This window comes from Mizuhopecten yessoensis, unplaced genomic scaffold (assembly GCF_002113885.1).
Source record: "Mizuhopecten yessoensis strain PY_sf001 unplaced genomic scaffold, ASM211388v2 scaffold11109, whole genome shotgun sequence".
In the NCBI taxonomy this organism is placed as follows: Eukaryota; Metazoa; Mollusca; class Bivalvia; order Pectinida; family Pectinidae; genus Mizuhopecten; species Mizuhopecten yessoensis.
In genome coordinates, this window is record NW_018408884.1 from 802,369 (window position 1) to 828,463 (window position 26,095).

Sequence of the window (26,095 nt, forward strand, 5' to 3'; positions counted from 1 at the left end):
GATGTCCATCATCAGAACCATCCCGGTGTCCTTGGTATACAGGTAAAGCAGTAAGACTCTGACCAGACTCCGAGTAGTCTTCAGTATTTGTAGCTACTCCTTCATCAGACAGCGTCCTTATTTCTACAATGTAAGATTTATTTTTGGTTGAATATCAACACAATGATGTCAAACATGACTATAAATTAGTCATGAACATACCACCTGTTGTCCTATTCTAAGACACATGCAATCATACAGGACTACACAGTAGTCATACAGGACCTAACAGCAGTTATACAGGACCACACACCAGTCATACAGGACCACACACCACTCATATAGGACCACACACCAGTCATACAGGACCACACACCAGTCATACAGGACCACACACCAGTCATACAGGACCACACACCAGTCATACAGGACCAAACGGCAGTTATACAGGACCACACACCAGTCATACAGGACCACACACCACTCATGCAGGACCACACACCAGTCATACAGGACCACACCAGTCATACAGTCCTACCAATTTGCAACCCTTTGAATCCTTTTTGACCTCAGGTTGCTCCACGCTCAATTTGGTTGAAATCCCTCTAAGTTTACCAGTCCATATGGACTCTACTTTGCCTTTTGGACTCTGCTCCTTTGCCCCAATAAAAGAGCAATTCCTTAATAATGTAATAATTAAGCAAACCTGCCTTAGCAAGGTGGTTTTTAAACATTAACCCCTAATTCCATTTTTTTTGACCTGCTCCTTTGTTTCCAGAAAAAAGGGGACGGGGGACACACCTCTCTTTCTCCTTTAGACCAGATGAGCTCATCTTTCTCCTTTATACCAGGTGAGCTCATCTTTCTCCTTTAGACCAGGTGAGCTCATCTTTCTCCTTTATACCAGGTGAGCTCATCTTTCTCCTTTATACCAGGTGAGCTCATCTTTCTCCTTTACACCAGCTGAGCTCATCTTTCTCCTTTAGACCAGGGGAGCTCATCTTTCTCCTTTAGACCAGGGGAGCTCATCTTTCTCCTTTAGACCAGGGGAGCTCATCTTTCTCCTTTAGACCAGGGGAGCTCGTCTTTCTCCTTTAGACCAGGGGAGCTCATCTTTCTCCTTTAGACCAGGTGAGCTCATCCTTCTCCTTTAGACCAGGTGAGCTCGTCTTACTCCTTTAGACCAGGTGAGCTCGTCTTACTCCTTTAGACCAGGTGAGCTCGTCTTTCTCCTTTAGACCAGGGGAGCTCATCTTTCTCCTTTAGACCAGGTGAGCTCCTCTTCCTCCTTTAGACCAGGTGAGCTCATCTTTCTCCTTCAGACCAGTAGAGCTCATCTTTCTCCTTTAGACCAGTTGAGCTCATCTTTCTCCTTTAGACCAGGTGAACTCATCTTTCTCCTTTAGACCAGGTGAGCTCGTATTTCTCCTTTAGACCAGGTGAGCTCATTTTTCTCCTTTAGACCAGGTGAGCTCATCTTTCTCCGGTATACCAGGTGAGCTCGTCTTTCTCCTTTAGACCAGGTGAGCTCGTCTTACTCCTTTAGACCAGGTGAGCTCGTCTTTCGCCTTTAGACCAGGTGAGCTCATCTTTCCCCTTTAGACCAGGTGAGCTCATCTTTCCCCTTTAGACCAGGTGAGCTCGTCTTTCGCCTTTAGACCAGGTGAGCTCATCTTTCTCCGGTATACCAGGTGAGCTCGTCTTTCTCCTTTAGACCAGGGGAGCTCGTCTTTCTCCTTTAGACCAGGTGAGCTCGTATTTCTCCTTTAGACCAGGTGAGCTCATCCTTCTCCTTTAGACCAGGTGAGCTCATCTTTCTCCTTTAGACCAGGTGAACTCATCTTTCTCCTTTAGACCAGTAGAGCTCATCTATCTCCTTTAGAGCAGGTGAATTCATCTTTCTCCTTTAGACCAGGTGAGCTCATCTTTCTCCTTTAGACCAGTAGAGCTCATATATCTCCTTTAGAGCAGGTGAATTCATCTTTCTCCTCTAGACCAGGTGAGCTCATCTTTCTCCTTTAGACCAGGTGAGCTCACTTTCTCCTTTAGACCAGGTGAGCTCGTCTTTCTCCTTTAGACCAGGTGAGCTCGTCTATCTCCTTTAGACCAGGTGAGCTCATCTTTCTCCTTTAGACCAGTAGAGCTCATATATCTCCTTTAGAGCAGGTGAATTCATCTTTCTCCTTTAGACCAGGTGAGCTCATCTTTCTCCTTTAGACCAGTAGAGCTCATCTTTCTCCTTTAGACCAGGTGAGCTCACTTTCTCCTTTAGACCAGGTGAGCTCGTCTTTCTCCTTTATACCAGGTGAGCTCGTCTTTATGATATTGACTAGTAGTATGGGCCTGGACAATACTGTACAGCAGGTTTCCACAGATGGTACATATGTATATGAGGTTTCATTTCAACTTGTCAGTACATGTCCTACAAGATGATAGTTACTTAAAACATTATGAATTCAAGCTTGTCCAGGCCTGTCCTTTACTATTAAAGTATATGAGCCGCCGGCTGGGATTTGGGTCCTTAACTTCTAGCTAATGAAAAGGGAGAAAAACGGGATTTCGACAGACGTCATATTTCTATTCTATTTCTGTTTCGTGCGAAAACGGAAATCTCACTTACTTTACAAGAATATTCAATATAACTTTTATTATTCCCAAAACATATACATATAATGTAACTACTGAAACTAGAAGGCTATCATTTAATTATTTGAAGAATATCATACCCATTAGATATCAATAATTAATCAAATTGACTTAAATATCGAAGCGACATGGATTTCCCGTTTTCTGGTGAGCACCCTTCCGGTAGATTGTTTACATTCGCTACGGAAGATGATAGACACGGTGGCTGCGTTTAAACTTTTGACATGCAGCAGCCTATCTTCCACCCATTTTAAAGTATATGAATTGATGTGATAGTGTGATAGCTGTAGAGCTAGACGATTAGTTCAGTTATTTCTTTCCCGTTTCTTCGGCTAGTTATCGTGCTAAATGTTGGCCAGGTTCAGGCGTGTGGGACAAGGGGGTGCAGGCTAACTTGCACGTCTACATTTATACAGTGTGACTTGCAGTTTCAAAACACAAATAAGTCAATAGACTAGTCATGTTTTCTGTACTTTAATAATATCAATGTGCATTATCTCGAGAATGTAAGGACGCTTTTTTGATGCAGTTCTTCGGATGCATTGGAACACTTAGTACTAATATTAATACCCGGGCTCCTCTGCCCCGATTAAAAAAATATCGTCGTCAGAAAGCTACGTTATCGCATCTAGGGAACACTCAGAAGAAAGAGAAACATGCTGTAAAATATGAGCATGTACAGCAAAGATTTCAAGGTATGTAAACATTAAGAAAAATATATGTATTTTTTTATTGTATATTGAGATAAATGACCAAATGCTTTAAATGAATAGAAAGCGTCTTCAAGTGACAACAAGCGTCGCAATACAAAATCTATAAAAATACCGAATACAATAAGAGACATCAGAAGATTTGTTGTCAATATGACTATAATACACCATGATATCAAATTTCAATTTGATATTTGAAAAATTGACCGAGTTATGATGAATTGAATTTTACGATCACCTGTACAGTTAAAAAAGCGTCACTAGACATTATCTTTAAAAACTCTTACTAAAGTAAGCGACATCAGAGGATATGTTATGAATAAGACTTTTATTGATATATACTCCAAATTTTAGCTAGATATATGAAAAAACGACAGTTATGATGAATTTACTTTTTACGATTGGTGGCGTGGCACACAAGTGTGAATTGAACTCCGCAGATCGTGAAGGTTTTCAGACTTTACCTCTAAGATTAACCTATAAAGTAAGCAACATCAGAAAATATGTTTTTCATATGACTATGAAAACTTATATGCCAAACTTCAGGTCGATATTTGAAAAAATGACATAGAAATGACGAATTGAATTTTTACGATTGGTGCCGTTGCACACATGCATAAAGAAATCTACAGATCGTGAAGCGTCTTCAAACTATATCCCTAAAATTAATCTAGAAAAGTAAGCAACATCAGACGATATGTTATTCATATGACTATAACACACTTTTTTTTTACCAAATATCAGTTTGATATTTTAAAAAATTGACCGAGTTATCGTGAGCTAAATTTTACGATGTACATGTAAGAGTATGAAAATGTACAGCGTATCACACATTTGTGCACACATATACAAGGACTTTGCATTGCTGAACACGCCCATCGCGGATTATATTGCTGTGTAAACACCAGTATAGCATTTTGTTTGTTTTATTATTTGTTGTTTTCCTCGTCAGAGTGGATGATCTTTTTTTCAGTTCCATTCTTTGTAGAAGCTACCAGACCGCTACGGACTCTTTGTCCGTAAAATATGTTCGTGTGACTATAGATATGTAATGTGTTTGAAAACATAAATACTGCGTTTTTAATTGTAGACTTATAAATAAAAATAAGATAAAAAAAAATACTTTCAATAAAGCTAAATGCTTAACACCGTCGGTATTTTCATATTTTTAGCGATTCCTGCGGTATTGTTAACATGTCATTCGTAGAAGTAAAAACAAAAGTCGGTTTTCTAGCACACATGTTTTGGGAACTTTTAACTTTTAGAGCTGTATCAAATGTTGACAATTCCCGCAAGACAACTAAGATTGACATTTTGCGCGTGCGCGGCCAGTTCATAGTCACCGGTAAGAACGACCATCAAAAGTAGTGCGATTGTTGCATGCTGAATCAGCTCGGGAACTCATTTTTCTACGTACACCATCCACGAACTTAGACTTAATCTAATTACTTGGTACATCATAGTATTGGGACTGGTGAATAGTATAAAGTACATAAACCCTGAATACGATCGGGAACCTCATAAGTTTGAAACTTAAGCATGTGATTCATTGATTTGCAATTGTTGTCTTTCAATCTTTTTTGTAAAACATCCCTCGCTTGATCCTTTCTGACCAATATGTCTCTATACGACTCATCAATCTTTAGCGAGATAGTAATGGATTTTATATTAAATATCAATTCAGTAAACTTTTCTTTTGTTATTTTGTCATAGACTATGCATAAACTGACCTTTTTAGTGGCACCATCTTGTTAATATAAAGTAATATAGAGGTCTCATTGTTACCGTAATTGATTATACCATCACATGCACAACAGCATGTCAGTGAAACAATGTTTATACAGCAATATGATCCGGGCTGGTCGTATTCAGCTATAAGGTCGAAGTCCTACGTACATGTAGACATATGTGACACGCCGAGAGCTTCATGCGTGTACTCTTTAAACTTAAATACCCCACGATAACGCGGTAATTTAGGCCCCTGAAATCCATCGTTTCTGGTTGTACAATGTAGATTTTCACGTCCAATAAATGTGTTGAGAATGCATTTTTTTTATAAAACTGTTTTACTTTCCAATATAGCTGTATATTTTATATATTGTGTCGCATAGATGATCACCAAACCTTGTTTGTACCAGGTATAATAAATCGGTTTTTAATGCATATACTTTCTGTTGATATGTATATTAAATGTTCATGTTAGGGGAATTAAAGGTGAAACCTGCACTTGGCGGGGTGGAGACTGATGTGAGACTAGTTATGAGAGGGAAAGCCACTCCTGAAAGTTTTCTAGAAAGTGGTGATAAAGGCCAGGGACCTTCTCTGCCTACACTACACTAGATGTAATTAAGCTCATATTGGTGATCTATGCAAACAATGGAATGATGACATACTGTGTTTAAAATCTACTTTTTAGACTAATAGTGCATTTCAGTGACTATTCAGTCCATTTGTACTGGCCTAAAGACGGTCTTTCTGTGGATGTCAAAGTGTTTACTGGAGGTAGAAGGTGAGGCCAAAATGTGCAGTGATGTGATATGAGTATTGAGATTTTCCTTGGCTAATAAAATGATGGGAAATGAACCGTTATTTATTATCTACAAAAAAAACAGTATTGAAAATAGGAATAACATATTCTGTGCCTTAACTAAAATGCCTGTTTTGTTTTCTGAAAATGATGTTTAACAAATATTTGAGAAAAACAATCACTAAATTAAAACAGTAAGATTTTGAAGTTTTTCATTCAAATGAAAAATGGTGCTGTTGGAACAAGTGACCTCATCAACCTCACATATTTACATTGGGAAAGTCTGAGGCTAAGCATACCACCATTTCCAACTAAAATAGAATAGTCAAATACTTATTACACAGGATAGTACTGTACTGAGTGGTTGGGTGGTGGAGTGGATAGCGCACTTGCCTTTCACCAAGGCGGCCGGGGTCAATTCCCCAACCAGACGTGAACTGATATGGGGTCACCTGCCCGATCACGAGTTTTGACCAAAGTGTCGCAAGAATGTATGTAAACGCTAAAGAGAAATAAATATTGTAATTAATCCGTAACACAGAAAGACACGATTTTCTTCGTTGTATTTTTAGATATAATCTCTTCAATACATTAAAAACTCGTTGAGCTGGGCATGTCTGACATTCAAAGTTGCAACGTAAAAGACAGTGACCACTCTTGCAACGTCAAATCTTGCACCACTTTATTTCATGTATGTCATGGTCATTACAAGTGGTATAGATTTGTAAATACTGATTCAAGTTTTTGTTGTAAACATATTTTTGTCACAGCTATAACCGGAAGAAAACTGTAGAGATGTTAGTCTTCAAAGTTCAAAAGTACAGAAGTATAAATTTGTCTGGGGTGGATGTTGCGGTATCTGTGCTGTAGCATTCAAGCGAGGTGGCTCTATAAATGATACCATTTGAAGCAAGGTCCCGCTACAAAAAGACAACATTACGTATACATTTCCAGCACACACGCAGCCATACACATATGGGGAGATATTAGCCAGGTGGCATATGGCTAGTAGTTAGCGCCTGATAAGTCAGCTCCTGTGAATTCCTCATTAAAAATTGTATTGAATTAATGTACATGTATATACTTATTGTATTAATTGTATATCTATGTAATGTAAAGCGCTTTAGAGTGGCTTATGTTAGCTAGATTGGGCGCTACATCAAATGTTGTATATATGGATTTATACAGATATTCAATGCTCTTCATAAAATAACAACTAAAGGGCAAATTAACTTCCGTGTTTGGAGAATTATTCAACATATTTCATTTGTATAAAACGAATATGTGATAACAACCAACAAACCAAAATGGTGTTTATTTTCACCATGCCTTAAATTGTAATGCTCCTGTCCTCCCCGTAGTGCGAGATTCAGACCCAGCAGGTACAGGAGAGTGTCATGCAGTTTGTCCGAAATATCAGAAGCAAGAATCCCACATCCCCACATTTTCTCTTCATCCTCCACATATATTACATGGGACTGTTGCTTTTCTATCCCAACACCTTTGGCTGCCAAATCCTTCATCTTTTTGTCAAGTTCGCAACGTATCCCTTCAAATTCAGCATCGTCCAACAATGTCACACATTTACCGTTTACACGTAAATAGTCAAAATAGTCAAATAAGGACATTGTCAAAAGAAACATATGCAAAAATTGCTGCAAATTTGACAAAAGGTGTGAAAGATCTTTTATGTAAATCGTCTTATGTCCCGGCTTCTTATTACGTTATTACCAAATCATTGACATTTGGCCTAAACGTGCGGTTAAACCTAGATATTGAGCGTGAACGGAATATTCTGAACAACACAATTAATGTCATTTACAATTTATATGATTATGATCAAAATAGATTCGAGTATGCAGGATTCGTTCCCTCGTGGTTGATGGACTGTCAGTATGTCATTTTCATAAACAGGTTTGGTGTCCATCAGCTTTTCTGCATTTTCTTGTTATGATTAATATTGACCGACCGTATCAGTCATAAACAAGAGGCCAAGGGGCCTTAATAGCTCACCTGGTATTTTATTTTCAATTTTAAACCTGCTGAGTACCATACAGGTTTATCAAAGGAGTACAAGAAACAAAGTTGCAAGAAGAACTACACATAAATATGTTTTGGTGGGAATTAGACACCAAAAAAATGAGTTTCCATGTTATGTCCCAATTGTCCCAAATTTAAACAAAATGAGTTTTTTTCCCCTAAGCATGCTTCAGACCACATTTGGTTTAAATCCCTTCATTTGTATTATAGTAGGAGAAAACAATCCTCTATTTCCCCATCTTCCATTCATAAATATTAAATTCCTTTTGCCCAAAGATTCTCTAGAACAAGTTTAGTTAATATCCCTTCAACGGTACAGAAGGAGAAGGATCTTTAATATTTCCTCTATTTCCCCTTACGGGCACCACCCATCTGCCCCAAATAAGGAGGCCCACACAACCCAGTTTATACAAAATTGAATTTCAGAATTGATTCTTTTGTCTTTCGTCTTTTGTCTTTTGACCCTTTGGGCCAGGTGAGTTAAAAATGAAAGAATTAAAATAACATTGTTCTGTTATGTCTTTACACATTGCCAAATATCAAAGGTTTTTGCAAATGAAAAAACTACTTAGTGAATCACAATATTTATTGTTATTCACATAAAAGTCGTGGTTTACATGTTAATAATTAGACTAAAAGGATTTCCCATAACACAGGAGATTCTTCTAGGGCCTAGTATATTTTTTTCAGCTATGGGAGGGGAAACATGTCAAATACCCTTCCCCTCCTCCAGCTCAACGTGCCTCGGACGCTGGACTCTCTGTAAGCATACACTACGAAAATTGATTTGCTACGCCACTGAATAAGATGATTTGGACGAATCACTCTGCAACTTTGGATAAACTACATTAGTTTTTTTTAATGTGACCTTGAAAATAAATAAAGGTCATTCATTTTAACAAACGTGGTCGCCAATCATCCAGCATGCTACTGGCCAATTATCATCACCCTGGGCATTTTGGTTATTCAGAAAAAGTTGTTTAAAGTTTTTGACATATTTGACCCCTGTGACCTTGAAAATAGGTGAAGGTAATTTATTTGAGCAAAATTGGTAGCCCTTCATTCCAGTTTGCTTCTGGCCAAATATCATCACCCTAGGCCTTTTGGTTATTAAGAAGAAGTTGTTCAAATTAAAATATTGACACCGGACGGACGACGCCGCACCACGACATAAGCTCACTTAGGCCAGGTGAGCTAAAAACGAGAAATAGAGAAAGAAAGATGCTCACGTTTGACTCCTGTGACCTTGAAAGAACATAATAGCCCTCAATTCCAGCAAATAATACAGATTAAATATTCTCACAAGCGGGTATGTCTTATTACTGATTATACAGGTATATCTACCCACAGTACAGGTATGTCTTTTTACACAATACACAGGTATATCTACCCACAGTGCAGGTATGTCTTATTACACAATATACAGATATATCTACATACAGTACAGGTATGTCTGGCATAGCCTCGGGTTTTACCAAATTTGAAATCCCTCAGGTAAAATTTCCCTATGTTACACCCTTGCATGTGCATGAAAGAGTGTTATAATCTTTTCACCAAATACCCAGGTGTATCGAACCACAATTACACCTATTTCTTATGACCCAAAACACAGGTATATCTTCCTTAGGAACAGGTATCACATTACTGAATACGCATACATTTTAGTCAATACACACCAGTCATTTAAATGCTACGGTTTATAATTCTTTATTATCACTGCATGTCTGTCGGTAACCACGCTCAACAGGGAAGTTAAACAGGTAGATCTACGCATTGCTGCAGTGATGGGCATATCTGATATTACTAACTAGTCAGCAGCATTGTCAAATTCAGCCGAACTTTTGACTTTAAGTTTTGATCAAACTTTTACAATGTCAGCAGGAAAGTGACAGATTTACCAGCCAAGCTAGAGTGAAGTTCATCATGTGATTGTGAATTCTAGGGCTGGATAAATACGGACAATGTAAGTGAACTTTCTGAAGTGTGGCATGGAAAACTTGGATTCATCATCACAGTAACCCTGTGACATCAGTCATCGTGAGGTAGTTATTCTACAGTGTTTTTACATTGCTATAAGTTTAATAAACATATACTACTGAATGTGACATTTACAAGTCAAGTTTTCTTTCCTTTGCATAACAAACTCTTATTTGTGAGTGTTTACTGATAACAATATCTTTATACAAGAACGACAAACATCTTCAAGTCTTCAACAAATATCAGCTTTCCATCATAATGGCAACCCCTAAAAGCCAATTTCCACTCCGTATTAAAGGTCAAACGACCTGTATTCACCACAAGGGGAGGCAATTGGAGTTTTATTGTGAAAAGTGTCAGGAACCGGTTTGTTCAAAATGCCTTTCTTCTATTCACAAAACTTATACAGTTTGTGAACTAAGTGAAATCATTCCCCAGAAAGAACCAGACATTAAAAACTTTATAGACAGAACAGAAAAAAATGACCTTGTACAAATTGGAAAATACATCACCACTACTGATACGCTCCTTAAAGACAACGCCAGTACTTTTGAGAAGCTGTCACAAAATTTAAAAATGCAAACAGATAAATTAAAACAAGAGCTGGACATGCTTACAGCACAGACACTCTCTCTTTATCACAAAATGGAAGAGGATAATACCAAGCTGATAAAGAAATACAAACAGGACCTCGAGATGTACGAGAAGCAACTCAAACAACAAATTCAAGAATGCAAAGCAGCTCTCCAGCGTGGTTCACACATACAGATTTATGATACATTTTGTGAGATCCATTCTCCTACACACAGTCTCCCTGTAACACCTGTCATGGGTACTGTCAACTTCACTCCAAATGAAAAACCTCAAGATCACTTGAAAAAAGCCTTGGGGAAAGTTACCACATCAGGTCAAGGTCGAACTTTAACTGACCAGGATCGGTCAGTCTCAACATCTGATGATCGGGGACAACCCTCTTCACAACAACAACGGTCCGGAACAAAAGGAAAGAAAGCAGTGACAACATACAAACTACTTCCACAGACCAAGGTAGTGATGGAATGGGAGTCTCCACGTGACATTTATTCTGTATGTCCCACCACTGATGGTCATGTGTGGACCAAGTACGGGTACACGTTAACTCTCCTGGACAGGAATAGTAAAGTAATACAGGAGGTCAAACACAATGTCGGGTTCAATGATATCAGTCTGTCACCCACCACACACACACTGTGGGTCTGTGATGATAAAAATAACATCATGGAGCTGGTATCAGGACGACTGACGCACAGATTCCGTACCAAGGAGGAACCCTGGTGTATATGTGTTACAGCCAGTAACCATGTAATTGTAGGGATGACCGAACACATCTCCAAATTTACTACAGATGGTAAAATGGTGTGTACAACTATGGCTAAAGGGCCTGGGAAACCATTAGTGTGTTCACCACACAGGATCTCAGAGTGTCCTGTCACTCACAATGTGGCAGTCGCTGATTTCAGTCGTGAAAGTGATGGTGGTGATGAAAATCAACATGTTGTTGTGATGGACACTGATTTCATGGAGCTGTTTGTATATAGAGGCGTCATCCCCAGTACATATAGACCAACACCACAAACAGGAGGTGAACCGTTTAACCCCTGGGGTGTGGTGTATGACAGTGTGGGGAACCTGATCATAGGGGACTGTGACAACTACAGGGTCCTACTCATCAGTGGAGGTGGTGAGTTCCTCAGGGTCATACACACAGACACAGGCTATACATGGACTGTAGGTATAGACAGGGAGGATGTCCTGTGGGCAGTGTTTGGGTCATGGCCTGTTAGCACAGTCAAACTACTACAGTACAGCAGTGTGTGACAACTCTAACCAAACAACTAGTAAATCTAGTTACCAGGATAGTGACATGGAAATCAGAGACAAAGGAAACTTATCACGATTACAAATCAACTAACGATGTGTGACATTCACAGGATTATTAGCAAAACGTCTAAGACTACAGATGGTGTGGCATTCACAGGATTATTAATAAAATGCCTAGACTACAGATGGTGTGACATTCAGAGGATTTTAAGTAAAATGTCTAGACTACAGATTGTGAGACATTCACAGGATTATAAGTATAATGTCTAGACTACAGATGGTGTGACATTCACAGGATTATAAGTAAAAGGTCTAGACTACAGGATGCAAACAATTATCGATTAGGCTCCATTTTCCATTGAACAGGTAACAAAACAGTTTTTTGCATTAGCAATCAACAGTTAAAGGTATTGGGACAAACCTAAATAAATGTCTCTCTGAGGCCAAACCAAACATTTTGAGTCATACAATCACTCACATTTTGAGTCATGCAATCACTAACATTTTGAGTCATACAATCACTCACATTTTGAGTCGTACCATCACTCACATTTTGATTCATACAATCACTCACATCTTGAGTCGTACAATCACTCACATTTTGAGTCGTACCATCACTTACATTTTGAGTCGTACCATCACTCACATTTTGAGTTGTACAATCACTCACATTTTGAGTCATACAATCACTCACATCTTGAGTCGTACAATCACTCACATTTTGAGTCGTACCATCACTTACATTTGAGTCATACAATCACTCACATTTTGAGTCGTACCATCACACATATTTTGAGTTGTACAATCACTCACATTTTGAGTCATACAATCACTCACATTTTGAATCGTACCATCACTCACATTTTGAGTCGAACAATCACTCACACTTTGAGTCGTACAATCACTCACACTTTGAGTCATACAATCACTCACATTTTAAGTCATACAATCACTCACATTTTGAATCGTACCATCACTCACATTTTGAGTCGAACAATCACTCACACTTTGAGTCGTACAATCACTCACATTTTGAGTCATACAATCACTCACATTTTGAGTCATACTATCACTCACATTTTGAGTCGTACAATCACTCAAATTTTGATTACATTAATATTGTCATGTACTTCTAGCGTCAATGTGTTTCGCAGTCAAGTTTTATCTTAAAAGACATCATCTTGGTCTCGTTGCTCAGACTTTCATCAGCAACCCTTTCCCTGTCATACGTAGTGCTTGCTATACACGATATTATTTATGAAGCCCTATTTCTATATTCACCATTGATATCACCTCCCATACTCATGAATTTCTCAGTTGATTTCTTATTAATACAGAATTTCCTTGTTCTTAAGTTTGCCAGATGCCAGGGCTCCGGGAAATATGATGTGATGCTGACTTTCAAGCAATTGTACTCATCATATACACAACATCTATGAAATCCAAATGACTAACTCTTAATATACAGTAACATCTCGTTACACTGCTACTGTTTGTCCAGAGAATTGCTGACATTATAAAGAGATTGGCAATAAATTGAAGGAAATTTACAGAATAATTATTAAGGAAAAAAGGAAAAGGGACCTTAACATTTGTTGGCAAGGTGGCAAATAAACGGAGTGGCATTATATCTAGGTTTTACTGTACATAACTTCTGGAGACAATATATATATATATAATTTCAATTGTTTGGTGGGTTGGAATTAGGGTGGACTTATTTTCTCTATGTTATGCAGCCCAAAAGGTGGTGTGTATTGGTCTGAGAATTGCACATGCAAATTCCTATCGCGTCATTTACAATGTAAGTGACACAGTTAGCGGCAGGCAGACGTGAAATTTAATTTTACTTAAAGAAATCGGGGCTGTTATTTGGTTAAAGTGGAATTCAAATCATCAAATTAATTTTGTATTTGATATCCTGTTATGGGAAATCAGAGATGTGGGGAGTAATCTGGATCAATTTTAAAGTAAATCTAATGATTAAATACAATCCTTTGTTTGTAGGTGCATACGTGCTTTATGTCCATAACACGTATTGTTGTGTTTGAAAATGATTAGTTTGTTTAATAAATCAGTCGCAGTGCCTCTTTGTCAGTGAAATACATTTCTGTATATTGTGTTGTTTATCCTGTTGGATAATTAAATAGAGAAGTATCGAGAGCTGAACCCTAGGATTACAAAGACACAAGGGTTTTGAAGATGCAAGTCACAACGCAGCGAAGCAGACTATCTACAGAAATCCTCTGCATTATGATCATTTATAAACTACCCTGTCATTACACTGAGAAGAAAAAAATGATTGCCAGGAAGTATAATGTACCAGGCTCGGGGAAGATCAGAATATTTGATATGATTAATTCTTGAAATTGGACAACGGATGCGAATTGTCAACAAGAGGCCCAGATGGCCTGTATCGCTCACCTGAATATATTTTAAATAATTGGTATGAAGTAAAGATATAGCACTCCATTGTAGGTGCTGTAAGTACATATATGAAATTTCAGAAAGATCTATCCAGTACTTGAGATATAGCTAGAACATACTTCAAACAAGGCCCCACTCCTATGCCCCTAAGGGGGTCATACCCACCAATTATACAAAATTGAGTCCCCTTGGCCCAAGGTTGCTCCAGACTAAATAAAGATAAAATCCCTTAATCCCGAAGGTCGAAGAAGGATTTTAAAGGTTTTACCTCTATTTCTCCTATTGGGCCCCATCCTTCTGCCCCTTGGGAGACCACACTCACTGCTTATACAAAATTGAGTCCCCCTAAATAATTTGCTATGTTTCCTCTATTGGGCCACGCCCCTGAGGCCCCAGACCCAATATTCATACAAAATTTGTTCCCCTTTACCGAAGGATGCTCCACACCAAATATGGACCAAATCCTTGCATGCCTACAGATGAAGGATTTTAAAGAATCATTTGCTATGTTTCCCCTATTGGGGCCCGCCCCTCGACCCCTGGGGTGCCAGACCCAGTGTATACAAAATTGGTTCCCCTTCACCCAAGGATGCTTCAGACCAAATATGAAACAAACCCTTTCATTCCTACAGAAGAAGGATTTTAAAGAATTTGCTATATTTCCCTTATTGGACCCGCCCCTTAGCCCCCAGGGGGAACAGACACACCATTTATACAAAATTTGCTCCCCTTCCCCAAGGATGCTTAAGACCAATTATGGAACAAATCCTTTCATTCCTACAGAAGAAGAAGGATTTTAAAGAATTTGGTATGTTTCCCCTATCGGGCCCCGCCCCTCAGCCCCCACGGGGAATATACCCACCATTTATACAAAATTGGTTCCCCTTCACTAAAGGATGCTTCAGACCAAATATGGAACAAATCCTTTCCTTCCTACAGAAGAAGAAGGATTTTAAAGAATTTGTTATATTTCCTTTATTGGGCCCCGTCCCTCAGCCCCTAGGGGGAACAAACCCACGGTGTATCCAAATTGGTTCCCCTTCCCCAAAGGATGCTTCTGACTAAATTTGGTCAAAATCTGCTCAGTTAATCATGATTAGTAGCGATCTTTAGGAAAAGAGGACGGACGGACGACGGACGCTGCTGTATGGTATAAGCTCACCAGGGTCCTTCTGACCAGGTGAGCTTAAAATGTTGATTCAACATTGTGTAATGGTCAACTGATTGACAGAACAGTGAACGATGTAGATGAGATTATGTTGGGTAACAATCGTAAAACATATCACAAGACCGACCTAGAAATAGTTCAAGGTCAGTTTGTGAATTGAACAAGAATGCCATGGAATCGAAGTTGGTAGTTACCTGCCCCCCCCCCTGCTAATTTTCAGATTTGTGTCAAAATCAAACTTGAGTGAAAATTGATACAATAGACATGTGTCGATTGTTGCATAAATATCAAAGCATTAGTTCATATGGTATCGCACAAAAGCCATGTAACTTATGAGAAAAAAAAATCAAATTGGCTATTGAGGCCATGTTGATTTCATAACTGGTTCAAAATCAACTTGAGTGGATAATTGATACCATAGTTATGTGTGGAAAATTTTATGAAAACAAAAACAATTCTGCAAAGGTTATTGCATGGAAACCACTTCAAACGGCCACTGGTGGCATTATTGAATTTCAAAATCAATCTATTCTTTTCTAGTTATCAAATAAAAACCACCTCAGGCCATACTGAATGTCAGGTTTGCGTCGCAGACAGACAGACAGCCAGACATTCTTTATTTTTTCTCGTTGTAAAGAATTTACAGCCATGCCAGCGTTTTGTTATCAAGGGTTTAGTCCAAAATAGATCAGAGTACTCAAAGCTCGCAGACAGACAGACGAACATTCTTTATTTTCGCACTGTAAAAAATGACAATTTTCTGTAGGAAATTATTCTTACTTGGTGAGAATTATCATTGGAGGAAGATGGTTTTAAATTGTAAAATTGGGATTCCTACCACAACTCTAGGGGCCAGGACGGGCTCCCAAAGGAAAATTGACTAATATTTCAAAAATCTTCTTCTCCAGACTCAGAGGTACTACAGTCATTTTCAGTGAACGGATAGAAAGATCATCATTATTGAAATTGTAAATTTCAGGACCCCTGAGCCATCTGTCCCCCTTGGGAGGGGATAAAGTTTTCTATAGTTTATATAGGGAAATAACACTTTTGGGTATATGTTATCCAGCAGAAAATTATTCAAACTTGGTCAGAATCATCTTTGGTGGATGAGGGTATTATATTGTAAAATTGGCATTCCTGCCCCATCCCCAGGGGCTAGGGCGGGGCCCCAAAGGGAACATTCACCAATATTTTAAAATTATTATCCTTTGATGACATGACAAGTATTGTATTGTGTTTACATGCTGATTTCCACATCACATCTAAACCATAAACTAAAGCTACCAGTACCTATGATATAACTCAGGTGACCGCTGAGGCCCTTGGGTCTCTTGTTTCACTTAGAAGATTATTTACTTAACACAACATATACAAAATTGGCAATGTTCAGCATCAGACTCGACCAGAAGTCGTTTTAGAGGAATGTGTTTCTTTTGCTGCACAGAATAAAATTACTGAAATTGAATACCTATTCTCAACTTGTATTTGGTCTCTGGTCCGTTATAAAAATTGGCTATCATCTATCACAATTCTACTATGTACATCAGAAGAAACTCGTGGTCGCGTAACGGTACGATAGACTGATTTTGAAGTCGGTTTTCACTCCTTTGTAATCTTCAAAGGACAGGTATCTGTCTAGCGATAGGTCAGGTTTCTTTACCCGAGACCAATCAAATACCGTCAAATTTGCTATGACATATTAAAGGGGCGCAGAGAGCGAAAGTGAGCGTTAACTCGGGAGTATCGAGGATGACCAAACACTTGCTTTTGTGAGCAAATCATTCAACTTTACGTCGATACACTTTTTGTTTAAAATCGGCAAAACTGACATTAAATTTACTCCAGCCCGAGAAAACAACGTCTCTCAATGGTTGACGATTCTACGTAATTTGGTCAATTAAACTGGCTTTAAATATATTTTATTAACCAGAATTGGAAAATAGGATTTGGCACAAGTTATAACAACTTATGAAGCCATCTCCTTACAACAATAATTCAAAAGAATAGATGATGATATAGGCTGTCAATTACAAGTCATAGTAGTATGAAGCGATTTTTAAAGTAACACATACACATACAAAAATTTAAAATTAAGGTCAAGTTCATAATCGAAACATGTTAAAATCTTCCACTGGATCTAATAAAAGTTTGCATTTGTTTGAATACATCACAATTTGTATCCAAAGTCAGATTTTCATTTCCAAACAGTAATAATTTCAACGTTAAATATACATTTAAATGATTTATATGATCAAAAAGTACAGTACGAGCATTTGTATAAGGTTGACATTCAAAGAAGAAGTGATAGGCATTGTCGCAATGGTAGCCACAATTTGTACAATTGGATTCTTGGACCAAGTTTGCACGGTAAAGATCATGTTTGAGAGGACTGCATTCTTGACTTAGTCTGGTATGAAGAATGTTTAGTTTTCTGTCACCACGTAGGTAATGAGGGGGTACTGTATATGGTATGTTGGGGACTAGAGCTGATTTGACAGATGAGAAAGACGTGGATCTAATATGATAGTCTAGAGTATTCCACATTTTAATGAAGAAGGCAAGAACGATAAACTAGTAGTAGAGAGTCTGAAATTGGGAATTTTGTAGTTATCATTATTTCTAAGAGCATGTCGGTTTTCTCCTACCTTAGTGGGACGTCGATTTGTTAGGTAGTTCGAGATTTGATGCCTATCCATTTTGTAGATCAACTGAAGTTTTCGTCTTCTTCTTCTATCCGAAAGTAATTCAGGACCAGTTTCGGTATATAATTATTCATTTCTAGCATATGACGGTAAACCTGTAATTATTCTAGCTACTTCACGTTGAGCCCTCTCTAACTTTTCAGAATCGACCAGAGTACAACCATCCCAAACCTCACATGCATATTCTAAAACTGGTAATATATAAGTTTTGTAAAATTCTTAAGAGAGCATCCCGCTTCAACATATATTTTAGTTTTCGCAAAATTTGTTTTTTTCATTACCGATTTATAGATTTCATTTACATGATCTGACCATTTTGCATCTGAATTGAATGTTACTCCAAGGTGTCTATGCGTACTGTTAAAATTCAAAATATTTCCATCAAAAATCAGTTCAAGATCTTCATCTATATCATTTGAATTTGATATGAAAATAACTTCCGTCTTATTTGGATTGAAAGTGACAAGCCAAGTGTTAGCCCACCTATTCAAAGCTTCCAGGTCCCTATTCAAAACTGTTTGTATATCTAGACAATTAAACACAAACACTTCCTTCTTCCTTAGTCGTGTATTGATTTGGACGTACGTTTTGATGTATCGACGTAGCTAGGGACAGTCGAAGGGATAGATTACCTTATCAAACAAACACCAAACTAACAAACAGGCTGTTTTGTATTGGACGTATTTCATAATCAACAAACAAAAATAAAACAGATCCACACACAAAACAAAACAGAGAGTTTTAGAACAGAGCAGAATAAAAGGTAAAGCGGGTAAAAATGAACTGGCAATTTTGTAAAACGAACAGCTGGTTTTACATAACAGGAAGCCGCAACTATAAACAGGTAACTTTAAAATCAACATGTGATTTTATAAAAGTGTTTACAAAATTATTGTCCGTTAGTTTCATATCAATGTGTGTGACTGGCAATACTATCAAACGTCCGTTTATTTTAAATTATGAAAGTTTGTGTACTTTTCATTTCGTCTATTTATTATATATTATGCCATTTTTGTTATTATGTGTTCGTTTTATAAAATAAATGTTTGTTTAAATATTCGATTGTTTATTACGCCTCTGCGGCTACCCTGATCACACCTTATAGCCACTATAAGCAATATCTATTTTTAACCTGCGATATCGTCTGCTGGATAACCGAACTACTCGGTAGTGATCGAAGCGGACGTTAAACCTATCAATCAAAACCTGTGATAAAATTGAAATGAGTCATTCTGTGTTTATCAACAAATGATGACATGGCTAGGACGAGAGTTTGGTATTACTGTGTGCTTATTTATAAATATAATGCTCACCGTGAGTAACCAATCGATATAAAACAAGGACTGTAGCTCTTCACTGACATTCGCACGCTGTAAAGAGGACAGATACACACCTGTAGCTTAAATTCCTACTACTAATTTAATGAACTGCTTGAAGACTGTACCAAGCCTCGAGATATTTCGAGTCTTATTATAAATTAATATTAATGTTCTTAAAAATCACTAAAACATTTAATATTTAACTTCGTGTATTTATATATAACATTTTAACATCTTGGAAGACCATCTCGTCAGCCTATGATGTCTGGTAAGAGCTCTAGCTGCACGGCCTGTGGTCACAAGTCTCGCGTTAGTAAGGAGCGCACGTACACGGACGATGATTATGACTATCTGTGTAAAGGTATGTAGTATAAAAGGATGCCAGCATGTCAATGAGATTGTTATATTCACAGAAAAAAACCTTAAAAAATCTCAGAAATCTTCAGGAAAGGATACAAAAAGAAATGACGTCATTTCAATGAGAATTAATACGCGGGCCATTATTGTATGAAGTATGGTTATCTCCTGGACTGGTATTCATCACGACAGTAATTAACAATCTAGGATTTTTCCTAATATTTATCTTAGCTTTATATACTGACTGATCGAGTAAAACGATATATTGAAGAGCCGGTCCTTTCCTAGTATAAGTCTCTGTCAGTACTTCAGTAATTGTAATGTTTGTAACAATGAATGTTTATGTTTTTCAGTGGTACTTATGGGAGACACAGGAGTTGGGAAAAGTAACCTGTTGTCCAGATTCACTAGGAACATGTTCAAATTAGACAGTAAATTTACAATTGGCGTGGAGGTTGCTACAAGGTAAAGTATACTTATTACAACTTTTATGTTACATTTATTACTATTTACAAGTTAATATTCACACTTCCACGTATATTTCTATAAGGTATATGCTTTATAATATTTATCATTATGTATAGCTTTACTATGTATGCTATCTAGACGTTATATATTATATTTATTATTATACATAACACTACCATGTACATATCTAGACGTTATATCTTATATTTATTATTATATACAACATTACCATGTATATATCTTGAAGTTATATATTATATTTATTATTATATAGAACACTACCACGTATATATATTTTGAAGTTATATATTATATTTATTATTATATACAACACTACCATGTATATATCTTGAAGTTATATATTATATTTATTATTATATACAACACTACCAGGTATATACATTGTATATATAGACGTTATATATTATATTTCATATTATATTTTACATTACCAGGTATATATAGATATCTAGACGTTATATATTATATTTATTAACATATTTAACACTACCATGTGCATGTATGTATCTAGACGTTATATATTATATTTATTATTATGTATTACACTACCCCGTAAATACAACTATTTAAAACGAAGTTTTCTTCTAATTGCAGAAATACACAAGTGGACGGAAAGACGATGAAAGCACAGATCTGGGACACAGCTGGTCAAGAGCGATTTCGAGCCATCACTAGCGCGTAAGTAAGGCTTATAAGGTTGGAACCAATCCCTGTACAATTTGCTTGCGTCTGTAGTAGATACTTGTGTACAGGACCATATTTTTCTAGACAACCATCATTTTGTAGTTGTCCGCTGGGACACAAATTCGCTCTTCTAATAACATGATTTTCACACCTACCTATCAGCATGGGAGAGATACAAGTAGACATTGGTACCAGCGATTCATGGAAATGGGTTAAACCATAAACTGTTTTTGAGGGTGTTACTGCAATATGAATAACATAATCCCATATTATTTATCATTTAATACAAACGAGCTGTGCATTTCGAAGATATGCCAGTATAGTATTGCAAAGCCTAAACTCATACCAATTACCTGGGGCTGTTACCTTTTTGGCATATTCCTCATTATCATCGCTAAGGAATAGTTTCCTCCTTACAGGTACTATCGTGGAGCTGTTGGGGCGTTACTAGTCTATGATATAGGTAAACACCCGACATATGAGAATGTGGAGCGCTGGCTGAAGGAGCTGCGGGACCATGCTGATAATAACATTGTCATCATGCTGGTGGGCAACAAGAGTGACTTACGTCATCTACGAGCTGTGCCTACAGACGAGGCCAAGGCCTTTGCAGGTAATGGCTAATTAAATTTAATTGTCAGAAATGAAACTTTGAATCTGTGTTCATTACGTTATAGTTGGAATTAGGTTAATTCTCCGTTGGTCCATTGGAAGTTGGACTAAGATTATTCTGCATTATAAAAAAAACTTGTTTTCAATAAACATGAAAAAATAAAGTTTAACCTTTATTCCAACGATATTGTGCTGGTATTTATCATAGGGACCTGAGCATTTGTTACAGCTATATTTGGACCTTAACTACTGTGTTTAGAGTAATTTTACATGTTTTAGGGGTTTAGATCGACTGTCGGCAAAAATGACACCCCCAATGATGGACCCGATGTCAACCTGACTGCTAGTTCATCTGTCAATATTAACTGTTATATTGTTTCAACTGTTTTGTTTCACTTGCAGAGAAGAATAACATGTCTTTCATAGAAACATCAGCCCTGGATTCTACCAATGTGGAAACAGCATTTCAAAATATATTAACAGGTATTTCGATTTTCACCCGTTTTGTACTTATTTCCTTTTAATGTCAAAATATACCTTTTTAAGCTTTGTATTTTTTTTTAAATGACAAGTGATGCTGTGTTCCAACACCTCAGTTGTAATACGTTGTAAATAAAAGTTGTATACTTGTGTGCTTTGTATATTTAAGGTTTTGAGAAAAGTTTCACAGCTGGTATAAAAAAAAATCCATAGCAAATATCTAAAATATTTCTAAGGAAATTCTGTTATTATGATGGTTTTATATCTCTTCTATTTTTGTGTATATATGTGCTGAATGCTTTAGCAAAAATATCACAGATTACATATATAAACAAAAGTACATACATGTAGAAATGATGGTATTTATGATATTGATATGTTCTTTCTTCTTTTTCCTTTGACAGAGATTTACAAAATAGTATCTATGAAACAGATACGGGACAGTAACGACGACGATAACTCGCCCAGTAGCAATGTACAAACAATACAGGTGGCGCCTACAGACAATTCTATGCCTCGCCCACAAAAGTGTTGTAATGTCTGAGACTGCCCCTTCACATTTCGTGGTTTAACCTAACACTTTCATCACTGAAGACCATAATGGACTCAACCAGATCAAAGCCTGGAAGTGTTTACTAAAGTTACATAGGGGTGAGAGGGTTAACTTTCCGGTTGCGACGTATTATGTAACCGATATCCGTTCATATGTCGCTCAATGATTTCACCTCTCTAGCGCTTTCATGTCGCTCGTTGGTGTCACCTCTCTAGCACTTAAATGTCGCTCGTTGGTTTCACCTCTCTAGCACTTAAATGTCGCTCGTTGGTGTCACCCTCTAGCGCTTAAATGTCGCTCGTTGATGTCACCTCACTAGCGCTTTCATGTCGCTCGTTGATATCTCCTCTCTGACACTTTAATGTCGCTCGTTGATGTCACCTCTCTAGCACTTTAATGTCGCTCGTTGATGTCACCTCTCAAGCGCTTTAATGTCGCTCATTGATTTCACCTCTCCAGCGCTTTAATGTCGCTCGTTGATGTCAACTCTCTAGCACTTTAATGTCGCTCGTTGGTGTCACCTCTCTAGCACTTTAATGTTGCTCGTTGGTGTCACCTCTCTAGAGTTTTAAAATGTCGCTCATCGATGTCACCGCTCAAGCGCTTTCGTGTCGCTCATTGGTGTCACCTCTCTAACACTTTCGTGTTGCTCATTGATGCCGACTCTCTAGCACTTTAATGTCGCTCGTTGGTGTCACCTCTCTAGCGCTTAAATGTCGCTCTAAGATGTCATCTCTCGAACACCTAAATGTCGCTCGTTGATGTCACCTCTCTAGAGTTTTAAAATGTCGCTCATCGATGTCACCTCTCAAGCGCTTTCGTGTCGCTCATTGATGTCACCTCTCGAGCGCTTTCGTGTTGCTCATTGGTGTCACCTCTCTAGCACTTTAATCCATCTCGGATTTCCATGAAACTGTCCAGAAAATCAGATGAAATACCTAGGAAGCTAGAAGGAGTTGGGGTACTGCACTCTACACCCAAGTTCAGCCTCACTCTAGATAGTAGCCCGAGTTTCCTCTGGCCCCGACACCAGACTTAAGACATTTTGACAGATAGATGTCTGGTCCATCTATCTGTCAAAATGTCTAAGTCTGGTGTCAGGGCCAGAGGAAACTCGTGCTATCCAAATAGGTGCACCCTTCTTGTGCATTCACTTGTGGTCGGATGTACATAGGTTTAGTGTTAATTCTGCTTGAACCGCTCCGCTGTTCAGCATTTTTACCAAAGTCAAGGTCAACATATCTATAAATAGAAGAATTGTGTGTTGTTGTAGTACTTTTAGTTATGATCAAAGTGGCAGGAGCTTTATCACATAATGTACTGTGTTACCCATGTCATATATTTGCGTATTGTAATATGACCTACCAACCCTATGATTGGTTGTAAGTTTCAATTGTGACGTCACGCCTAGGACAAGTACATGGCGTCACAGACTTACGCACTGGAGTCAAAATGGCGGCTTTTTACATTTCAAGGTTGCATGAAAATAGTCGTTTTACACGAATAAATGCCACGAATCTTGATTATGTGATAAAAGATCTTACACTCGTTATAGTTTCATATGAAGTTTATGAAACTAGTCACGAATTTTTCACTTTAGCTTGCTAAATTGATTTTTTTTAGACTCGTTTCATAAATCTCATATGAAATGGAAACTCATATAAGATCATATATGTCTTATATTCTCTATCATCAAAGCAGACCAATGAATTCAAATAAAACTTTTTTTTTAAATTATAAATTTCTGTTTAAAGCAGATATCAAACAAAAGGCCCATGAATCCTGTATCGCTCTCATGTTTCTTCTCGTGTCTGAAGTAGACAATCGGTTACAAAAAAGGCCAGGGAGACCTGACAAGTACAACACTCGTTCAGGACCGTGAGAGTAACTTCTGACATTTTAAATGAATTTAAATTTTAAAAGTTTTAAATGTTTTAAATAAAAAGGAAGAGGTAGAGGAATTGTACCAAAGCAAATCAAAGGCGAAGACGAACATCTTTGATTCAAATGTATCTCCTCCCCACAAAAGATAATTTACATCAGATTATTTTTGTTTGTTTGTTAAAACTCGATAAAAAGGTATAAAAGGAATATTCTTAACAATTAACCTCTGCTTCCCTTATTGGACATACCCACTCTCTCCTGATTTTTAATGTTACAGAAAAAACTGATTTGATTAAAATCCCTTCTTCTGTACTGAGGAGCAATCCCTTAAATACTACCGTTAACTACTATTTCCCACATTTGAAATGTGTGTATCGCCATGTTGATTTGCCATATTGCTAATGTTTCCTTTGTGGCATCTTCAGAGCTACATCATGATCACCCAGCTGTCCCACGTGTAATATAATATAGACACTGAACAAGGACACCACTGTAGCAATGGAATACACTTTATTACAGCTTTCATCAACATAAATAATATCACAGTGAGGTCATGATCAATAACATGAAAGGTATCCAGGCCATATATTGACTGCTGTATTATAAGTTAGGGAGGATCAAAACAAAAGTATACATAACACAGGGCGTGCGAGTCAGTAAAATAAGGTAGTTAATGCAAAAAACACTGCTGGTAATGCAAATTGCAGATTTAATGCCAAATTCAAGAAAAAATTGATTGAAAACAAAATGAAGAAATCAATGTTTGTCTTTTTTAAAAGGTCAATCCTAATAATGTATTAATAATTAAAATTAAATTTGGCACTTTTCAGACTACAGAGATTTAAATAAAAATCAAGCAAAATACATAATGTCCATTAAACATTCGAAATTATGCAAATGACAAGAGGCCCAAAGGGCCTGTATCGCTCACCTGGATACCTAAGCAATCATGGCAAAATTTTCTCTAAATGAGATCCAAGGGAATATGCCAGACCCAAAGGCCAATCCTTGTAGCATATCTGTATTAGATTTTTCGTACCCAGCAATTTTATGTAGGGTTATGGGGACGGGATCACAACTGTTTCCAAGCTGTGACTCGGAAACTAGGTCCCTAGGGTTGTAGCCAGACCCTAGGATCAATTCTAATATCATGACTGCATTTGTCTCTTTTTGCCCAGCATTTGTATATATAGTTTTGGGGTGGGGATCTCAAACGTTTCACAGTTATGATCCAGGGGTTAAGTCTGCAAGGGTGGGGCAGACCCTGGGGTCAATTCTAATATCCTGACTGCATTCGTCTCTTTATGCCCAACAATTGTATATGTAGTTTTGGGGTGGGGATTTCAACCATTTCGAAGTTATGACCCAGGGGTTAAGTCTCCAAGGGTGGGGCAGTCCCCAAGGCCATCCTGGAAGCATATGTGCATTCATATGGTTATAGGGTGGGGCTCTCAACTGTTTCCAAGCTGTGAATAAGAAACTAGGTTCCTAGGGGTTCGGTCAGACCCCAGGGTCTATTCTGATATCATGACTGCATTCGTCTCTTTATGCCCAGCATTTGTATATATAGTTTTGGGGTGGGGGATCTCAACCGTTTTAAAGTTATGGCCTAGGGACTATGTATCCAAGGGTTGGGCCAGACCCTAAAGCCATCCTGGAAGCAAATGTGCATTCTTCTCTC

At 37.7% G+C, this 26,095-nt stretch overlaps 2 protein-coding genes across 2 annotated transcripts; both read left to right on the top strand.

Annotated features, from left to right (window-relative positions):
- Positions 1-9,638: 9,638 nt before the first annotated feature.
- LOC110465939 lies at positions 9,639-13,847 on the top strand. The gene has a single exon (XM_021522130.1). The coding sequence runs from the start codon at positions 10,138-10,140 to the stop codon at positions 11,734-11,736; it is 1,599 nt and encodes a 532-aa protein (XP_021377805.1). The 5' UTR covers positions 9,639-10,137; the 3' UTR covers positions 11,737-13,847.
- A 5,549-nt stretch (positions 13,848-19,396) lies between these two features.
- LOC110465959 (ras-related protein Rab-11A-like) lies at positions 19,397-23,559 on the top strand. The gene is made up of 6 exons (XM_021522175.1): positions 19,397-19,716; positions 20,066-20,177; positions 20,796-20,879; positions 21,305-21,498; positions 21,900-21,980; positions 22,382-23,559. The coding sequence occupies exons 1-6, from the start codon at positions 19,614-19,616 to the stop codon at positions 22,519-22,521; spliced, it is 714 nt and encodes a 237-aa protein (XP_021377850.1). The 5' UTR covers positions 19,397-19,613; the 3' UTR covers positions 22,522-23,559.
- The last annotated feature ends 2,536 nt before the right edge of the window (positions 23,560-26,095 follow it).

Excerpts from the sequence above, each read along its gene's own strand:
- LOC110465939 (XM_021522130.1), top strand. The coding sequence starts at position 10,138 with ATGGCAACCCCTAAAAGCCAATTTCCACTCCGTATTAAAGGTCAAACG.
- LOC110465959 (XM_021522175.1), top strand. The coding sequence starts at position 19,614 with ATGATGTCTGGTAAGAGCTCTAGCTGCACGGCCTGTGGTCACAAGTCT. Across the intron at positions 19,717-20,065 it reads TTATGACTATCTGTGTAAAG|TGGTACTTATGGGAGACACA; the intron begins GTATGTAGTATA and ends TATGTTTTTCAG. Across the intron at positions 20,880-21,304 it reads TTTCGAGCCATCACTAGCGC|GTACTATCGTGGAGCTGTTG; the intron begins GTAAGTAAGGCT and ends TCCTCCTTACAG.